Source organism: Anabrus simplex, chromosome 7, assembly GCF_040414725.1.
Source record: "Anabrus simplex isolate iqAnaSimp1 chromosome 7, ASM4041472v1, whole genome shotgun sequence".
Taxonomy (NCBI): domain Eukaryota; kingdom Metazoa; phylum Arthropoda; class Insecta; order Orthoptera; family Tettigoniidae; genus Anabrus; species Anabrus simplex.
The window spans coordinates 120,571,920-120,591,107 of NC_090271.1; the positions used below are offsets into that span (position 1 = coordinate 120,571,920).

The window sequence follows — 19,188 nt, forward strand, 5'->3', positions numbered from 1 at the left end:
TCCTGGAAAGTACATGGTAAACTCAGTGAAACATTCAGACCAACTTCGTATTTCAACATGTGCCAGAAAGTCTACTCCAGAAGGGAAGACAAGAAGGAGGTACCTCAGAGTCTGGACAAAGATAAAGGAAGACCATACAGCTTCCAGGGAAGGACTTTGTATGTCCCAGGAGGTTTCTGATGTGATAAAAACAGCATGTGAGTGAAAACATACTACGTAAACTTTAAATGCGATTTACTCATTACTTCATTTTCTGACATTTGAAGTCATTCAAAAGGCTGTAACTTTTGTCACGGAAATGGTATCTGCATGATTTTTATTTTAAACTAAAGCTAATACATGTATCTACGTTCCCTAGCACTGAGAAAATGATATCCATAAAAATACAATTTTAACAACTTTTTAAACAATTTTATTAAACAAAATTTGAAGAAACTTAAATTGTAATATAACTTTAAAACCCTTACAAGTGACTGATTCAAACAAAAGTGGTAGGGAACATTCCCCATGTAATGTACTGTAGATTGCTTTTCTTCAAAGTTCATGGATTTTTGGTTTTAAAATGTGAGAGATAGACGACTTTAAGTACCCCAGTGTAAATAGCAACATATACATTTTTTATAAACAATTAACATAAAAATAGCATAAAATGAACTTCAGATCTCTTCGTTTGATCATGATAAAACAACAGAAGAATTTAACATTGCTAGAGATTATTCCTTAAAAAAATTATTTCTAGTGTATATGACCACCTTAAGAGAGTTGTCGCCCAGGTGGCAGACTCCCTATCAATTGTTTACCTAGTCTTTTTCTCAAGCCATTTCAAATATTTTGGAAATCCTCTTCGTATAAATAAATATTCATTCCCAATCTGCCCTCTTAAAGCCCACCTTTGCCTTAATATTGTCCAGCTCCAAGGCTTAATGGTTAGTGTGCTTGCCTTTGGTCACAGGAGTCCCGGGTTCGATTCCCGGCAGGATCGGGAGTTTTAACCATCATTGGTTAATTTCCTTGGCATGGGGACTGGGTGTATGTGTCGTCTTCTTGATCATTTCATCCTCATCACGACGTGCAGGTTGCCTACGGGCGTCAAAACAAAAGACCTGCACCTGGCGAGCCGACATGTCCTTGGAAACTCTCAGCACTAAAAGCCATACACCATTTCATTTTTTAAAACGTTAATATTATAGTCTTTCCTACTTTTAACAACTCCATTCAAGCTTTAGATAGATGCTTTCATGGTCCGTATTGATACATATGATAATCTTTTGAGATTTTGCCGAGCCAAAGAAAACAAAGAGAAATTCTTTACATTTTGCAGAGACTTTGCTCCGTGTCTTCAGTAGAGAAAACACGCCTGTCCCTAAAGTTCTCTAATGATGACAGTTTGAACTTGAAAGTACTTGACTCTTCATCTACTGTAAGTGATATTCTCGTTCATCACCAGATAGCTCGCTGTGCGCTAGCCTTCCGAGTGGGAAGTGACGATGCCATCTTAGCTCAAAAATATTTCCTGTTCAATACATCCGTTTATTGTTTAATAGACACCAAAGTTATCAGATTAATGAAAAATAATGGGGGATGAATATGCTAGAAGAAATAAATAAATTAATAAATTAATAAAATTAAGTGAAACGAAAGGCTGACAGAGACAAAAGAATAGAATAAAGATGAACATGAAAAGTGAGTAAAAAAAAGGAAAAAGTGTGCAGGATTTGGGGGTGGGAGGTAATAAGGACATACTGCAACAAAGTTGAAGAAACAAGAGTAAAAAGAAGTAAGAATTAACACAGTAACAGGTACACACAAATGATGAGGTATGACAGATTGAGTGAACCATCTAGTAAGAGGAGAGTATGAATTTGGAAATAATGGCAGCGAAGGAAGGGGAAGTTTGATAAATCCGTTTGTTGTTACACACCGTAAATCTTTAATGGCTGGCAACCACATTTTGGTTAACTGATAGCCAGTGTTATTGTTGAAATTAGTAGAAATTTTACATACATCCACCGCTTCCCATATGATCGTAGAAATGTAGTGTTTGGTGTAGATAAGATTTCGAACACGTTGGCACATGACAGCATGACCCGATGATAGGGCATGCTCAGCTATTGCTGACTAGTCTCGCTGGTTGAAACAGATATTTCTTTGGTGTTCATTGATACGAGTACCAATGGACTGGCATGTTTGGCCAATGTATACCTTGCTGCAAGTACAGGGAATTTTGTATACCCCAGGGCAGTGGCGGTTTCTGGTATAGCGCAATGGAGCAATGAACCTCCAGTTTATATCAAATTGTACTCAACTACGTCATTTTCATAACTCCCTTGTCAATCTCGAAGCTCTTGCTAAGTCCCTCTATCCGTAATATACTCGTAATGGCTTTCAATTCATGTGAGCTGCGCAAGGTCTGTGGCTGGATACTTGTCTGGAATGAACCCCCTTGCAAAGGCGATCTCTCCGTCCGTACATAGGCGAAGGGAGTGGCGAGGTGCGGGGGGGACGAAAGCCAGCACTAAGGCAAGACCAGGATATCGCAGAAACGGATCTCTGTTCTTTACGCATGCGCAATAGGCCACTGTCTCAAGACTAGCTAGTCGTGTTGTTGGGGTCGAGGTATGTGCCTGCCATCTGTTGGCCTTATGGGAATTTGACTAGGCAACAGAGAATAGTGCACGTAACTAGCGCTAGTGTTGAAAAGCATCGTTACTACCAAAAGTCACATTAAACTGTCAAATTCCAATTAATATCTTGTCCCAAATATATCATTACTCACTAAACATCTATTAATTTGCCTTCTTTGGAATAATTACCTTTTGGAGAGAAACTTAACTCAAAAATCATTGAGGCAAAGAATAGCGGCAAGGTAATACCAATGAAAACTTTTAAATATAGTTGCTACTATTCTCATGACATCGGAAGCAGAAAGGTGTTTCTCTACCCTGAAGAGAATAAAGATTTTCTAGCGCAGCACAATGACCGAGGATAGAATTATTGCTCTTGCTATGTTGTCAATTGAAAGGAACTTTGTTCGAGACTCTGCGGACTTCAATGAAGCAGTTACAGTATTTCTTATTTTGCATGTGGTAAAACTCGGCATGTAGGCCTACTGTATTTTCTGCTCCTCCCGTATTTGATCACATTTCTAGAACTTATGTCATCTTAGTTTAGGAGGTTACGGCCCACGATGGAAGAGGTTGGGGGGGAGGCAATTTTTTCTTCTTTTGAACCCCCAGTGAAGAAAGTCACGCGCTGCCACTGCCCCAGGGTGTAATAGTGGGGATAATTTGTCCTTGCCTTTAGCTAAACTGCGACCAATTTTTTGACGCTGCCAAAACACAGATTTCATATTGTGCTTGCAGAGGATCTTGGCAATTTGGGCTGTGGTATTGTGGATACAAGGAAAGTACGCAGTTCTCTTCATTTTTTAATTCTCTATGGTTTGCTTAGTCATTCCTCCAGGATGCAGGTCTCTATAAATTTTTACATCGTTGTAATCAAAGACACTTGAATAAGACTCTGAGTGTGTCGATCAGCTCTTAGATAGTTGATGGCTCACAAATATGTTTTGCGCTCATGGTGAGTGTTGTGAGAATACCTTGTGTTTGTGCCAGATGGTGGTGAGAATCTGCATAGAGATAGCAACTGGTGTGAGTAGGATTATAATAGATGCTGAGCCCTAGGGAGCTGTCTAGTTTCTTTCTCACTAGAATATGCAAGGAAGGAATGCATCCGTCTGACTCCATCTCCATAGTGTTTATGATAATGTTATTGGTTTTTATGTCTCACTAACTACTTTTATGGTTTTCGGAGAGGCCAAGAGATCAAGAACACGCGACCAGATGTACTGCACACTGTCAACTTCCAATGCGGGATAATCAATATAACAAGTCTACCAGAAGCAGAATGTGAGTTAAAGAGAAAGAAAAGTAGAATATTATACATTGTAAAAGCGAAAAAAATGACTAATTACAGTATAACAAGTATCATAAGAAACATTTCAAAGCATTTTACTTGACATTTAAAGATAATCTTTGTCAGCACCGCTGTATTCGCCTGCAGAACTTGAAGCCTCATCACTGGGCTCCAAACTGCATCATTTTCCATCCTGTCCATTGCATTTGAAATGCTGCATTTTTAAAGAATTACATGATGAGACCCTCAGGAATGCAATCCCATGCATCTTTAATCCAAAAACATAGTGATAACATCTGTCTCCTTATTTTGCCTGTAGGTGTCATGTTGCAATTAGTTCTATATATGACGTGACATTTTTGAGGTTACGATTACTCACTTTTGACTACATCTTCTGATGGTAAAGGTTGTGGTGCTTCCCGCTTACTCATCACATACGTATGCAAATGGCAGCATCTTTTCTAGTCTACATGAATACTGTTTTTGCAAGTAATTCAGCGTGAATGAGATATGTCATGGTAAATTCGTGCCAACTGTGTAATCTTGTGATTATTCGGAAATAAAAAATGCACAATTTCCTGACTTTCTTAACGAGATTCGTGTTTTCTGCACAAAAAATTAAGTTACAAGTAATAAATTTTATTATTGGTCCGTATTGAATTTCTGTATAATCATAAAATATTCAAATTTATTTTTTAAAAAACTGTTCCACCTTTTCAATACATTACATTATTTCGAACATTATGACTTATACATTATAAATCATAATCCTTACTGGGACATGTTTCGCCCTGTATTACGGGCATCATCAGCCTGTACCTCGTCCTCAAAATCATAAATCATCGGGATCCTGATTGTCTATTACTAAGCTTCCTTATTATATTAAACATGAGAAATATAAGTTAAAATGTACATTTCTCTTTGTCAATCTTAATTAACTAGTGAAATATTAGTACTACTTGATTTTAAAAATCACTTAAAAATGGATGCTAAATGCTCAGTAGAAAACTTGTTTGAAACACATTAAAACATTTCTTTAGATGGTAAGCCCTGTTCTGGTTTCTAAGTCATTGTCCCTTAGGGAATATCGTTCACAATCACACGTCTTATACAATTAAAAGACCAAATAAATAGCACATTAATAATCATTCACTGGATTCAGAATCTGATTAAAATGTCTGAGTGTTGTCTGCAGTAAATATTTAGACTATCTTTGATGTCTGACTACATATTTTAACACATAAATTTTCAAGGCTATTTTAAGTTGATTTTGGAATTGAAGATAGATTATTAAAATCAATCAAAGGCATTTATATTGACAATTGGGCTTCAGTGAAAATTGATGGTAGAATGAGTTCTTGGTTCAAGGTATTTACAGGGGTTAGACAAGGCTGTAATGTTTCACCTTTGCTGTTTGTAGTTTACATGGATCATCTGCTGAAAGGTATAAAATGGCAGGGAGGGATTCAGTTGGGTAGAAATGTAGTAAGCAGTCTGGCCTATGCTGACGACTTGGTCTTAATGGCAGACTGTGCTGAAAGCCTGCAGTCTAATATCTTGGAACTTGAAAATAGGTGCAATGAGTATGGTATGAAAATTAGCCTCTCGAAGACTAAATTGATATCCGTAGGTAAGAAATTCAACAGAATTGAATGTCAGATTGGTGATACAAAGCTAGAAGAGGTAGTTTATTTTAAGTATTTAGGTTGTGTGTTCTCCCAGGATGGTAATACAGTAAATGGATTGAATCAAGGTGTAGTAAAGATAATGCAGTGGCTCGCAGTTGTGATCAACAGTATTCTGTCAAAAAAAGTCAGCTCCCAGACGAAACTATCTTTACATCGGTCTGTTTTCAGACCAACTTTGCTTTACAGGAGCAAAAACTGGGTGGACTCAGGATATCTTATTCATAAGTTAGAAGTAACAGACATGAAAGTAGCGAGAATGATTACTGGTACAAACAGGTGGGTACAATGGCAGGAGAGTACGGTACTCAGAATGAGGAGATAACGGCTAATTTAGGAATGAACTCGATGGATGAAGCTGTACGCATAAACCGGCTTCGGCGGTGGGGTCATGTGAGGCGAATGGAGGAGGATAGGTTACTTAGGAGAATAATGGACTCTGTTATGGAGGGTAAGAGAAGTAGAGGGAGACCAAGACGATGATGGTTAGACTCAGTTTCTAACGATTTAAAGGTAAGAGGTATAGAACTAAATGAGGCCACAGCACTAGTTGCAAACAGAGGATAGTGGCAACGTTTGTTAACTCACAGAGGCTTGCAGACTGAACGCTGAAAGGCATAACGGTCTATAATGATAATGTATGTATGTATATATGAATATTTTAAGATTAAAATTAAGTTTCCAAAAATTTTGCATTTATCGTTAGTACAAAAGTTTTTCATCCCTAACTATATCCCAACCTATTGCCTTTCGTATATCACCAGAAATCTTATCAACTCCGGCTACTTTTCTAGCTTTCAACCTTTGTATCTTTTTGTAAATGACTTAGTCATAGGTAAATTTTAGTATTTTGCTAGTATTAATTACTTCCTCTACCAGGACTTCATCCTTACTGAGCGATTAGCTGCATGATTTGGGTCACATAGCTGTCAGCTTGCATTTGGGAGACAGTGGGTTCGAACTCCACTGTTGGCAGCCCTGAAGTTCGTTTTCCTTTTTTTTTTTTTTTTTTTGCAAGTTGCTTTACGTCGCACCGACACAGATAGGTCTTACGGCAACCATGGGACAGGAAAGTGCTAGGAGTGGGAAGGAAGCATTCGTGGCCCAGCATTTGCCTGGTGTGAAAATGGGAAACCATGGAAAACCATCTTCAGGGCTGCCGACAGTGGGGTTCGAACCTACTAACTCCCAAATACTGGATACTGGCGTTTTTCCATTTTTCACACCAGGCAAATACTGGGGCCGTACCTTAATCAACACCACGGCCACTTCCTTCCCGGGCTGATAACCTTCGATGTTAGGCCCCTTTAAACAACAAGCATCATCATCATCATCACCACCACCACTTCCTTCCCACTCCTATCCCATCATCACCATAAGACCTATTAGTGCGGTGTTAAGCAAATTAAAAAAAACAATTACAACTTTATTCTTATGTCCAACTATCTCAACATACTAATATATAAGTCTAGTATTAGGAGAAGGTTACAAACTCTTTAAAGAAGTATTAATGATTCAGAAGGAAAGAATAAAACTCACAATTTTCACAATTTCTGATTTCACAAGAGTTTTTGTGTTGTGATGGTAGTATTCCTTATTCCTTAAATACTCCTATATATTTTGTCAGGGTTAAATATTTATATCTAAAAGCCAAAATATAACAGTAACACATGTGATAGCTTTTTTTTTTTCTATTTCTCCAGCATAAGTTTCTTAATTTACTCTAGAACATAGAGGTCAAGAATTTAAAATTTTTGATAGATCACTGAAGTATGCAGTTCTAAAAATAGCAAATATAACAATTTAAATAATGTACATGAAATGGCGTATGGCTTTTAGTGCTGGGAGTGTCCGAAGACATGTTCGGCCCGTAGGTGACCTGCGTGATGAGGATGAAATGATGATGAAGACGACGCATACACCCAGCCCCCGAGCCAGTGAAATTAACCAATGATGGTTAAAATTCCTGACCCGGCCAGGAATCAAACCTGGGACCCCTATGACCAAAGGCTAGCACACTAACCATTTAGCCATGGCGCCGGACTAAATCGTTTAAAATTAAAGGTACTTCCAACTAATAAAATGTATGCAACTGAGTCCAAAGGAATCAGAAAATTTCAAATGCAATTTTGACTTTAAAAGATATTAATGGTTATGAATTTCATTTTTTTGGTCCGTATTGAACTGAGAATAATATATAAGTAATAATAATAACAACGTAAACGTTTCCACCTTTTCAATACTAAAATATATTCACAAAATTATAAATTACACAGTACTAGTTTCGACCCATCTAGGGGTCATCATCAGCCGTATTGGAGCAAAGATCACTTTTGGCGAAATCCTAAGAAAATGTTATTTTAAAGACTAACAAGTGAAATGAGATGTTATTATGGTAATAGTTAATAATACAAGGAATATATATACTAAGAGGTTTTTAACAAAGAATAAAGTATAAATGGGGTGTTGTAAAAATTATAATCATGGAAATCAGTAAGTTCTTGTATTGAAATGACATATATAAAATTATATATGGCTTAGAATCCGAACACTAGAATCCGAATCAAATCAAAAAATCAACTTTCTAGATTTAACCATCACTAGAAACTCAGATTCTTTCAGTTATAAAATTTTCAGAAAACCCACTCAAACAGCCTCCACCATTCGCCAAGATTCAGTGCACCCCCAGTCCCACAAACGAGCCACATACAACAGCCTAGTTCACCGAGCCTTCAGCATACCTATGTCCAATAAAGATCTAAAAAACGAACTCAACACAATCCGCGGAATCGCAAAATTCAACGGCTTCAGCAATCATTTTATAGAAAGGATAATCAATAAACACAAACATCGCCCAAAAACTACCCTCAAAAAAGAAATAACCAAACCTCTAACATTTTCCACCTTCACGTTCAACAATGATATCTACAAGTTAACCAACATCTTTAAGAAACAAGGCATTAAAATAGCCTTCAAAACCAACAATAAGAACATGAACGTTTTATACAATACTTCACACATCAACAAGACCAGCAGTTTTTTAAAATCAGGAGTTTATAGGATCAAATGTACCACCTGTAAAAAAACCTACATCGGGCAAACCGGGAGAAACTTCATTATCAGATACCACGAGCACACTAACGCAATAAAATACAACAGGTTTTCAGCCATCGGCCAACACATGCAAGATTATAACCATAATTTCACCAATATTGAACAAGACATGGACATCCTCGTATTAGCAAACAAGGGCCCTTTACTCAACATAATGGAAAATTACTACATACACCTAGACCAATACTTTAATGCCAGTCACAATCTCAATGAAATCTCAGAGAAACCCAACATACTCTTCGATCTATTTATCACTTTCCTCAGAAACAATAATGCAGCCAACCTAAACTCAATCCTAAATTTAATCAAAGGTACTTTTCCAAGACAATTACACTTTCTCCCGCACCCTTCAGCCCCACCTTAAGCCCTCTTCCTAAGCCATATATAATTTTATATATGTCATGTCAATACAAGAATTTACTGATTTCCATGATTATAATTTTTACAACACCCCATTTATACTTTATTCTTTGATAAAAACCTCTTAGTATGTATATTCCTTGTATTATTAACTATTACCATAATAACATCTTATTTCACTTGTTATTCTTTAAAATAACATTTTCTTAGGATTTCGCCAAAAGTGATCTTTGCTCCAATACGGCTGATGATGACCCCTAGATGGGTCGAAACTAGTACCGTGTAATTTATAATTTTGTGAATATATTTTAATATTGAAAAGGTGGAAACGTTTACGTTGTTATTATTATTACTTATATATTATTTAAAAGATATATATTCTTTACACACTGTTATGCTCTTAACCACTTAACATGGAGTGCCGTACACTGCACGCAGACTCCCCAACACTCTCTGCCGCGGAGTGACGAGCATTGCACGCACCTAGCAGCTTCTGATTTGTGCTTCTATCTAGCGAACATTTCTTGAACTATTATTAATGTAGTAAGATATACCTACAGATGAAGCATCAATCTTTAATTTGATACATATATCTACCAACTTTTGATCGATTACATATAATATATCACGTCTGAAAAACCAAGTTCTAAGGTTGACATCATGGCAGCTAAACGTTTTCTTGTGATCGCCAATTCGAAAATTAACCATGTTTTACCGAATGATGATATGGAAAGTTTAGTTTCGGTAAGCAAAGAATAGGATACAGAATTTGAGAGTGAAAGTAGTGATCGTGACATTGATGTTGCTTTTGATACACAGGAAAAAAAATCAGCTGTAATGTTATTGATGGTGGGTTTGGATGAGAAGACATGGATAAATATAGAGGGTAAAGGGAAATGCTCAACGTCGCATGCGATCACACAGTATGTTATTTCCGTTCCGATCGAGAGTAAAGGAATGTGTACCGGTTACTGTGGAGGAAACGTATGTAGTTTTTGCATTGTGTGTGTTAATGAGCATAGTACAGAAACCTGTATTGAGATCTTATTTCTCAAAAAATCTGAGTACTAGCTACTTCTATATTTGGTTCAGCCATATCTCTTGTTCAATTTGAAAGCTCAGAAGATTCCTCCACTTCACTGATCTCGGATAATTCCAGTAAATTATGTTGTTTGTGTGTTTATGCACTAATAAAAAACTGAACATTTTGGTAAAATCCATTGAACCGCTTGTCATTTACGTTCGATTAACTAAAAGCCAGCACTCATAGCATGCTTGGTGCTATACTCCTCCCGCAGCGCAGGGTAGCCAGGTAGTGAAAGTCATCCCACGCTGAGAGGTTAAGAGCAGAGTTTTCGAATTTCTGTCAATTAAGTAAGCACCTCCACTATCCTCTATTTCACTATCAGCAACTAGCTCTGCGGCCTCATTTAATTCCTCACCTCTTATCTCTAAGACTTTACAAACTGAGTCTACCCACTGTCATCTTTGTTTCCCCTTGCCTCTTTTACTCTCCATGCCCACGTCCATTATTTTCCTATGAAACCTATCCTCCTCTATTCACCTCACATGACACCACTACCAAAGTTCATTTAGAAGTATAATTTATTCCGCCAAGAACATCGCCTTTATCTCCTCATTCTGAGTACATCCTGCCATTCTTCCAAGAGGTATGTACCAGCAAACAATATCACTACTTTAATCTCTGTTACTTCCAACTTATGAATATCTTGAGTTTACCCAATTTTCACTCCCACATTGCAGAGTTGGTTTGGAAACAGAGCAAACAGAGCAAAGTTAAGGAAATTTTGTCTGCGAGTTTACTTCCCCCTTACAGAAAATTTTCGATATCAATTGCAAACTCATTTTGCGTCCGTCCCGCCTTGGGTCCCCGGACTCTCACGGTAAGCGCTACGTTATTGCCTTTCAATTAATTTAAATTCAATGTTGTGTTTTGGCCTTTTCTGATCCTATGTAACTTTCGGTGGTAAGGTAATTTGATTTTGCATAACGGAGTTTCCCTCTAGATGTCCACATTCACCTATTTTAAGTTTCCAGTGACTGTGCTTTGGTGAACAGTCGTACCGGTGTTGTGCTTTCGGAGGTAACCTTTATTGTTCTAAATTTTGTGACTTAAAGTTTGTTTGTTGGTATAACCTATTTTTTGAAGAGATGTGATATCCAATTGTCTGGTAAAGTTTTGTAATCAAATCCTACGATCAGAAGACCTATAATTTTCTATGTTTGTATGTATTTTTGGTTTAGGTTACTTAAGTTTTTTTCTTACATTGTTTAGCTGGCTGCTTTTCTTTTTGGTTTAATAGAGTTTATTTAAATAGCATTTGATTCAGGTGTTTTAAACTGTCACCTACTATTGTTATTTGTCTGCTTTGTTTTGATTTTGTAAACTTTTTTATTTTGATAATAATTAATAGTTTGAGGGTGATTATCGAGAACCTTTTCTTCCCCATAACGTCATACTTTCCCACAGACCTCAATAAGGCTCCTTCCACGTCCTTCCGTAGTTGTCGTTTGTTAGACCTGCAAGTTATGTTTACCTCACATATGGTTTGATTTTGCATATTCTGGTAAGTTAACCGTCTCATTTCCCTGTATTATTATTATTATTATTATTATTATTATTATTATTATTATTATTATTATTATTATTATTATTTACGTCTTGGCAGTGACAAGATCAGTAAGTCTGTTGTGCATGAAATGATCGAAGATTTCGTTGGTAATCACCCGTATATTGACATGGAAAGTGAGTATAAGTAATATTTAATATCCGTGCTTTCAACATTTAATAGGATAAACTACGGTAGTGGGTGAAAAGTTCAAGATATTGACATTGTGTGTTAGTGAAAATGCGTTTTTAGGTTACCTAGTTCTAGTTTCATCATAGAAAATGAAATGATCGAAGATTTCGTTGGTAATCACCCGGATATTGACATGGAAAGTGAGTGTAATATTTAATATCCGTGCTTTCAATATTTAATAGGATAAACTACGGTAGTGGGTGAAAAGTTCAAGACATTGACATTGTGTGTTAGTGAAAATGCGTTTAAAGGTTACCTAGTTTCGTCTTAGAAAATAACAGAGAATAGATATATCTCTGCGACCTGAGTCACGGCCAGCTGGACTCCCTACTCACGGCACGATGTCGGGAGCTGGAATCCAGTGCGACTCTGTGGATTTGAATCCAGCATCTATGGAACATGGCCACAATAACATGGACGTGGAGCGCACGCATGATACATGCAATAGAAGTATTGAGCAGAATGCGAAAACGAATCTGAGGCTTGATATCACTCAACAAATTATGGAGGATATGCTAAAAGAGGAAGAACAACTGGAAATCGCCAGGGGCCTGTTGAAAAGTATTCTTGCAATTCAGCAGAAAAATATGAAGATTGAAATTCAGCAAGGTTTAAGGAAATTGGAGGAAGCCCTAGATGCGGGATCTACGCACAGAAAAGCCTGGAAAGCAACTAGAGCATTAAAGCAAAAGGATTTGACCGATCAAGAGAAAGTAGAACAGAGCACCGCAAACAGAAACGTAGAACAGAATAACTGGGAAATAGCGTTATCCAAGAAGAAGAAAAAGAAGAGGGAACAGAGGCAGAAGAAGGCAGATGAAGATGAAGGTACTCAACCTGAACCAGTACCGGTATCTGAAACTGTTAAAAAGAACGAGCAACGGAAACGTTCAACTATAAGAAGCCGCCCAGAAGCCGTACTTATTAAACCGATGTTGTGAAGGATATCCGCAGCAAGGTGAACCCAGAAGACAGTGGCGCCAGTGTTAGATCGATCAGGAAAACTATGTCTGGAGCAGTTCTTCTTGAATTTAATAAGGCCACGGAAAAGGAGAATAGAGACAATTTTAATAAATCACTTAAAGGCGCTCTTGGACATGATGGCGAAGTAAAGGTTTTGACGCCTAGAACTACATTGGAAATTCGGGATATGGACAGTGCCACCACTGTTTCCGACGTAGAGAAGGCTGTAAGACGTGAATTAGAAAATCTTAATCAAGAATTGAAGGTCTCAATCACAAATCCGAACAGCAGGGGACAAAAACTCGCCATCGTGGAGATGGAAGATAGCGAGGCACGAAAGCTCTTAGACATAGGCAAAATTAAACTAGGCTGGCTATACTGCAGAGTAAGACGGTGGGCCGTAGTTCCTCGGTGCTTTAGATGTCTGTCATATGGGCATCAAGCACGAAACTGTCAAGGATTGGACAGAAGTAAACTCTGCTTTAAGTGCGGAGAAGCTGGTCACAAGGCAGTAGGATGCAAAACGAATCCACGATGCATAATTTGCACAGATATGGGCGGTGAAGAGCCAAAACGACATCATGCTCTTGGCTCAGGCAAGTGTATTGTGTTTCGTGAAGCACTAGAAAAGGCCAAAAAGCAGTGGTGAATGGTACAGATCCTTCAAGCCAATATAAACAGGAGTCTAACTGCCAATGATCTATTGACGCAGATAATCTATGAGATAGGAGCAGACATCTTGATTCTCAGCGAACAATATCAAGACAGAGAACAACCAGGCTGGTTTTCAGACAATCTAGGGACAGCTGCGATATGGGTACCACACCTTGGAAAATACTCAGTCACAAATCAAGGATGCGGAGATGGGTTCGTCTGGGTCCAAGTTGAGAAAGTAATTTTTGTCAGCTGTTATTTTACCCCGAACGAGGCTATTTCTGACTTCCAGACAAAACTAGATGGGCTTGAAGATACTCTGCAAGGGATGAACACTAACCTAGTTGTTGCTGGTGATTTGAATGCTCAAGCAGTTGAATGGAACATGCCTCAAACAGATTCTAGAGGGCGGCGTACAATGGAGATGGTCGCGAGATTGGGATTAATGGTTATCAACGTTGGTAATGTGACAACCTTTCGGCGACCAGGGTGTCAGGGAACCATACCAGATGTAACCTTTGCTTCTGAAGACATTGCGTCTAGGATAACTGAATGGCGAGTAATTGAAGAATATACTGGAAGCGATCATCAGTATATCACTTTTCGTGTACTTCAAGAGACTCCGAATCTAAGGATTACCACGCCCAAGTCAGAAAGATGGAACATAGCCACTATGGACAGAGAAAAATTTCATGAAGTAATACAGAATGGAATGGATTGTATGACGGATACATGTCACGGAGGCAAAAGAAGCATTATTGCTAATAAATGTGTGGAACACACCATGAGACTCCTTCAGCAAGCATGCGACGCATCAATGACCAGAATCAAACAACGGAGAGGCAAGCGTCCAGCATATTGGTGGAATGAAGAAACTGCTGAGTTGAGGAAACAATGCCTGCGACTCAGACGAAGGACACAAAGAGCACGACATAACGACGCAGCTCTCTCAGTAGAGTATAAGACTATGAAGAAAAGACTGCGAAATACAATTAAAAAGAGTAAAGCCAACAAGTGGTGGGAAATGTCCAAGGAAGTGGATGAAAATCCATGGGGATTAGGATATAAAATTGTCATGAAGAAATTCGGGATGCTACCAAGCCCTATCATGGATCCACGCACCATGGAAGAAATAGTACACACATATTCCCTGATCATGCAGAGAGGATTGATGATGAGGCCGAGAAAGAACTAGACAACGTACTACCTTTTACAATTGAAGAATTGATAACAGCAATTAATTCCCTTAGAAATAAGAAAGCCCCTGGTCCAGATGGTATTCCAGCAGAAGTACTAAAGGTGGCAGCCGAATTATGTCCTCAACTGCTGTTGAGAATGTATAATCATTGTTTGAAAGCGGGAATTTTTAGCTTTCGTTGGAAGATAGCTAGATTGGTTCTGATCAGTAAAGGGAAAACTGGGGGTTACAGACCTCTATGTATGCTGGACACTGCCGGGAAAGGTTTAGAGAAGCTCCTACAACCGAGAATACTAGCAGCAGTCCGATTAGCTGACGACCTATCCGACCAACAACATGGATTTCGCAGAGGTCACTCAACGCTAGATGCCGTGAAGGAAGTGGTGAAGACAGCAGAACGAGCTCAAACGGGTAATCATTATTCTAGGAAACTGACGCTTCTTGTGACTCTAGATGTTAAAAATGCCTTCAACTTGGCAAGATGGAGTGATATTTTGGAAGCTCTAGAAGAAACTTTCAAGCTACCAGAATATCTCATGTATATACTGCGAGACTATTTGAAAGACCGTACATTGTTATACGACACGGAAGACGGTCAGAGAAGAAAACGGCTCACAGCTGGTGCAACGCAAGGCACAATTCTCGGACCACACCTTTGGAACATCATGTATGATGATTTATTACGGCTGGAGATGCCAGAAGATGTAAAACTTGTGGGTTATGCTGATGATGTGGCTGCTGTGATAGTAACCCGTAACCTAGAGCTGGCTCAATTTAAATTGAATCAGGTGATGCGACGTGTCAAAGAATGGATGATAAATCACAAGTTAGAACTCGCAGATCACAAAACGGAAATTGTCCTCCTAACGAGGAAAAGGATTAATACTGTTGTACCGATGCAGATCGGACAGATAGCCATCGAAACAACTAGGAGCACAAAATATCTTGGTGTAACGCTTGATACTAAGATTACATATTGGGACCACATCCAACGGGTAACAGATAAGGCAGCGAAAACCATGACTGCACTGAGCAGACTCATGGGAAATATCAAGGGACTGATATCTAGTAAAAGGCGGCTTCTCATGTCGATTGTTCAATCGATACTGCTATACGGTTCGGAAATTTGGGCTGAATCGTTAACAATTGTGAAATATCGGAGAAGAATTGCGGCTGTACAACGGAGAGCAGCTTTACGAATTGCTTGCGCATATCGCACAGTATCAGAACCCGCAATTCTAGTAGTAGCAGCAGTAGCTCCCATTGACTTGTTGGCCTTTGAAAGATAATATTATTATTATTATTATTATTATTATTATTATTATTATTATTATTATTAAGCGCTACATTATTGCCTTTCAATTAATTTAAATTCAATGTTGTGTTTTGGCCTTTTCTGATCCTATGTAACTTTCGGTGGTAAGGTAATTTGATTTTGCATAACGGAGTTTCCCTCTAGATGTCCACATTCACCTATTTTAAGTTTCCAGTGACTGTGCTTTGGTGAACAGTCGTACCGGTGTTGTGCTTTCGGAGGTAACCTTTATTGTTCTAAATTTTGTGACTTAAAGTTTGTTTGTTGGTATAACCTATTTTTTGAAGAGATGTGATATCCAATTGTCTGGTAAAGTTTTGTAACCAAATCCTACGGTCAGAAGACCTATAATTTTCTATGTTTGTATGTATTTTTGGTTTAAGATACTTAAGTTTTTTCTTACATTGTTTAGCTGGCTGCTTTTCTTTTTGGCGTGCATATACTGCGGTGATATCGATGATGTATTACATACTTTCTTTGTGTGTGTTCATTGGCTGCCGCAAAGAAGATGCTTAGAAGTTATGCAGAGAGAAATGACGCCAGAAGGGATCGTGTCAGTAATGCTACGAAGTCAAGAATCTTGGGACCAGGTGGCAATTTACGTAGAGAATATTCTGCGTCAGAAGAAGAAGGACCTGGATGATTACGACAGACAGTAAAGCAGAAGAAGGAAGATGAAGCACAAGATGCATTAAGCACGACATCCGTCCTGAAGTAATGCGAGAGCGGTTTCCGGGGCGGAGATAAACGTCGTGGGAAAAGGGAGTGTGGTTTTTAGTGGGTAAGAATCTCCACACACTTGTTGAGTGCGGGCCCTCACAAGCGTCTTATGAAAGATTTTCCACACTCCCTCGCAAAAAAAAAAAATAATTATTATTATTATTATTATTATTATTATTATTATTATTATTATTATTATTATTATTATTATTATTATTATTATTATTATTATTATTATTATTATTATTATTATTATTATTATTATTATTATTATTATTATTATTATTATTATTATTATTATTATTATTATTATTATTATTATTATTATTATTATTATTATTATTATTATTATTATTATTATTATTATTATTATTATTATTATTATTATTATTATTATTATTATTATTATTATTATTATTATTATTATTATTATTATTATTATTATTATTATTATTATTATTATTATTATTATTATTATTATTATTATTATTATTATTATTATTATTATTATTATTATTATTATTATTATTATTATTATTATTATTATTATTATTATTATTATTATTATTATTATTATTATTATTATTATTATTATTATTATTATTATTATTATTATTATTATTATTATTATTATTATTATTTGTAGACACGCTCACCAAAAGGTGCTACAGCGAGCTTTCAGCACAGTCTGTCATTCAAACCAAGTTGTCAGTACAAGCCAAATCGCTTACTCCATTTCCACTCAACTGAATCCTTCCCTGCCATTTTATAACTTCCAGTAAATTATTCATGTAAACTATAACAAGAAGCTTTGTCTGCTACCTGTAACTACTTTGAACCAAGAACTCATTTTACCGTCAATTTCACTGTGGCTGGATTATCAACAGAAATGCCTTTGATTGCCTGTAATAAAATACCCCTGATCCCATAATCTCTCAGTATGGCTAATATCTTTTCTCTTGGTACTCAGGTCATAGGCCTTCTCTAGACCTATGACACTTTAGCATAATTGTCTAGTCCTCTTGTAGCATTTTTCAATTACTTGACACAAACTGAAAACCATTCATCTGCAGAAATATTACAAGAATATCGAAGAAAGTAATGATTCAATCTTACTTTTGTCTGTGCTTGAAGAAGAAATTCCATCGTTAAGGATGCCTGATGCTTGCAGAATTTCAGCTAGTACAGAGTTCTTATTCAGCTGCTCCTGACTCAGATCCAGTACTATAACGTTTCCCTAAAGCATGAAATACATATGATGTAAATAAAGCATAACTTTACACATTCATAAAGGTTTCAGGCACATATGTATTTCAACCAACACCACTTGTACATGAATCTCACTTGGTGAATATAAGACTTAGAGTAATAGGATGCATTACACATTGCATCAGAACAATGAAAAGTAACTACAGAGTGCAAAGAGAAAGACTTGGGAGATAAATAGTGTAGGACACATTATAAGGAATTAATTTTCAGTTTTTGTTTTATACTTTTTATTTTCCATCTCCGTATAGAAAGTATCATCAAGGCCAAGTGTGATAATCTCTCAAAAGTAACACTCATGAGGAACAACACAGACATTTTTGTCCTTCATGCGGTGCATGTTGCTACTAAAGAACAGTTCTATACTAGAGGTCGTACGGCAGCGTACATGGAACCTGGAACAACTTACATCAGGGATGGCCACATACGTCCATAAAAACATTTAAAAAAATCAATACCTATTGTCTCAAAGCACAGATGAAAAAATCTATCGAATTGCCATACGGCTAAACAATGTCACAAAAGTCAATATCTACAAGCCATCAAGCATTTTATGGTCACAGTGAGTTTTACCAATTGCAGAACACCCTGCAGTTTATGTAGGAGATTTTAACAGTCACCATGAACTCTGGAAGTGTTCTAAAACCACAGTATTGTGGACTTTGGCTAATAAAGTGGTGCGAAGATAATAACCTTCATCTAGTCTCTGACACTAAAGACTGTGACCAACGTTGCGCACAAATCAGTGAAGCCGCAGAAATCCTTATCATGCAATGTTTTTTAATTTTGACCTTGTCATTATTTGAAAATTTTATGTAAAACAGCTGTTTGTGAAAACAAAAGGAACATTTAAAGACTGAAGAGCTTATGCAAAACATTTATCTTTTGAGAATTTATGTGTATTAGAAAATGTTAATTAGAATAAGGTTTGTAGGACTCTCGACAAAGATATTACTAAAGAATATATTGAAAGTTGGTTTTTTTAATTTTAATTATTCTAACTGATGGGTCTGTTGCAACTTGCATTCAAAATTGATAACCAACTTTTGTGTCAGCTTGTACTGACACGTGGAGGTTTCGATAACAAAATTGCTATGTTTCGTAATCAAATCCTCTAGAACTTGTCCATATATGGAAGTATATTTTAACTGGTCGGAATGACAACCTTTCTAATTG

General features: G+C 37.1%; 1 protein-coding gene across 3 annotated transcripts in view; it reads right to left on the reverse strand.

The window, feature by feature from the left end:
* The window catches only part of LOC136877339 (BRCA2-interacting transcriptional repressor EMSY), a 261,181-nt gene that overhangs the window by 122,837 nt on the left and 119,156 nt on the right, over nucleotides 1-19,188 (reverse strand). For all 3 annotated transcript variants that reach the window (XM_067151291.2, XM_067151292.2, XM_067151290.2), the window contains one exon: nucleotides 17,863-17,983. In XM_067151291.2, the coding sequence (XP_067007392.1) occupies nucleotides 17,863-17,983 (121 nt within the window). The remainder of the gene's footprint in view (nucleotides 1-17,862; nucleotides 17,984-19,188) is intronic.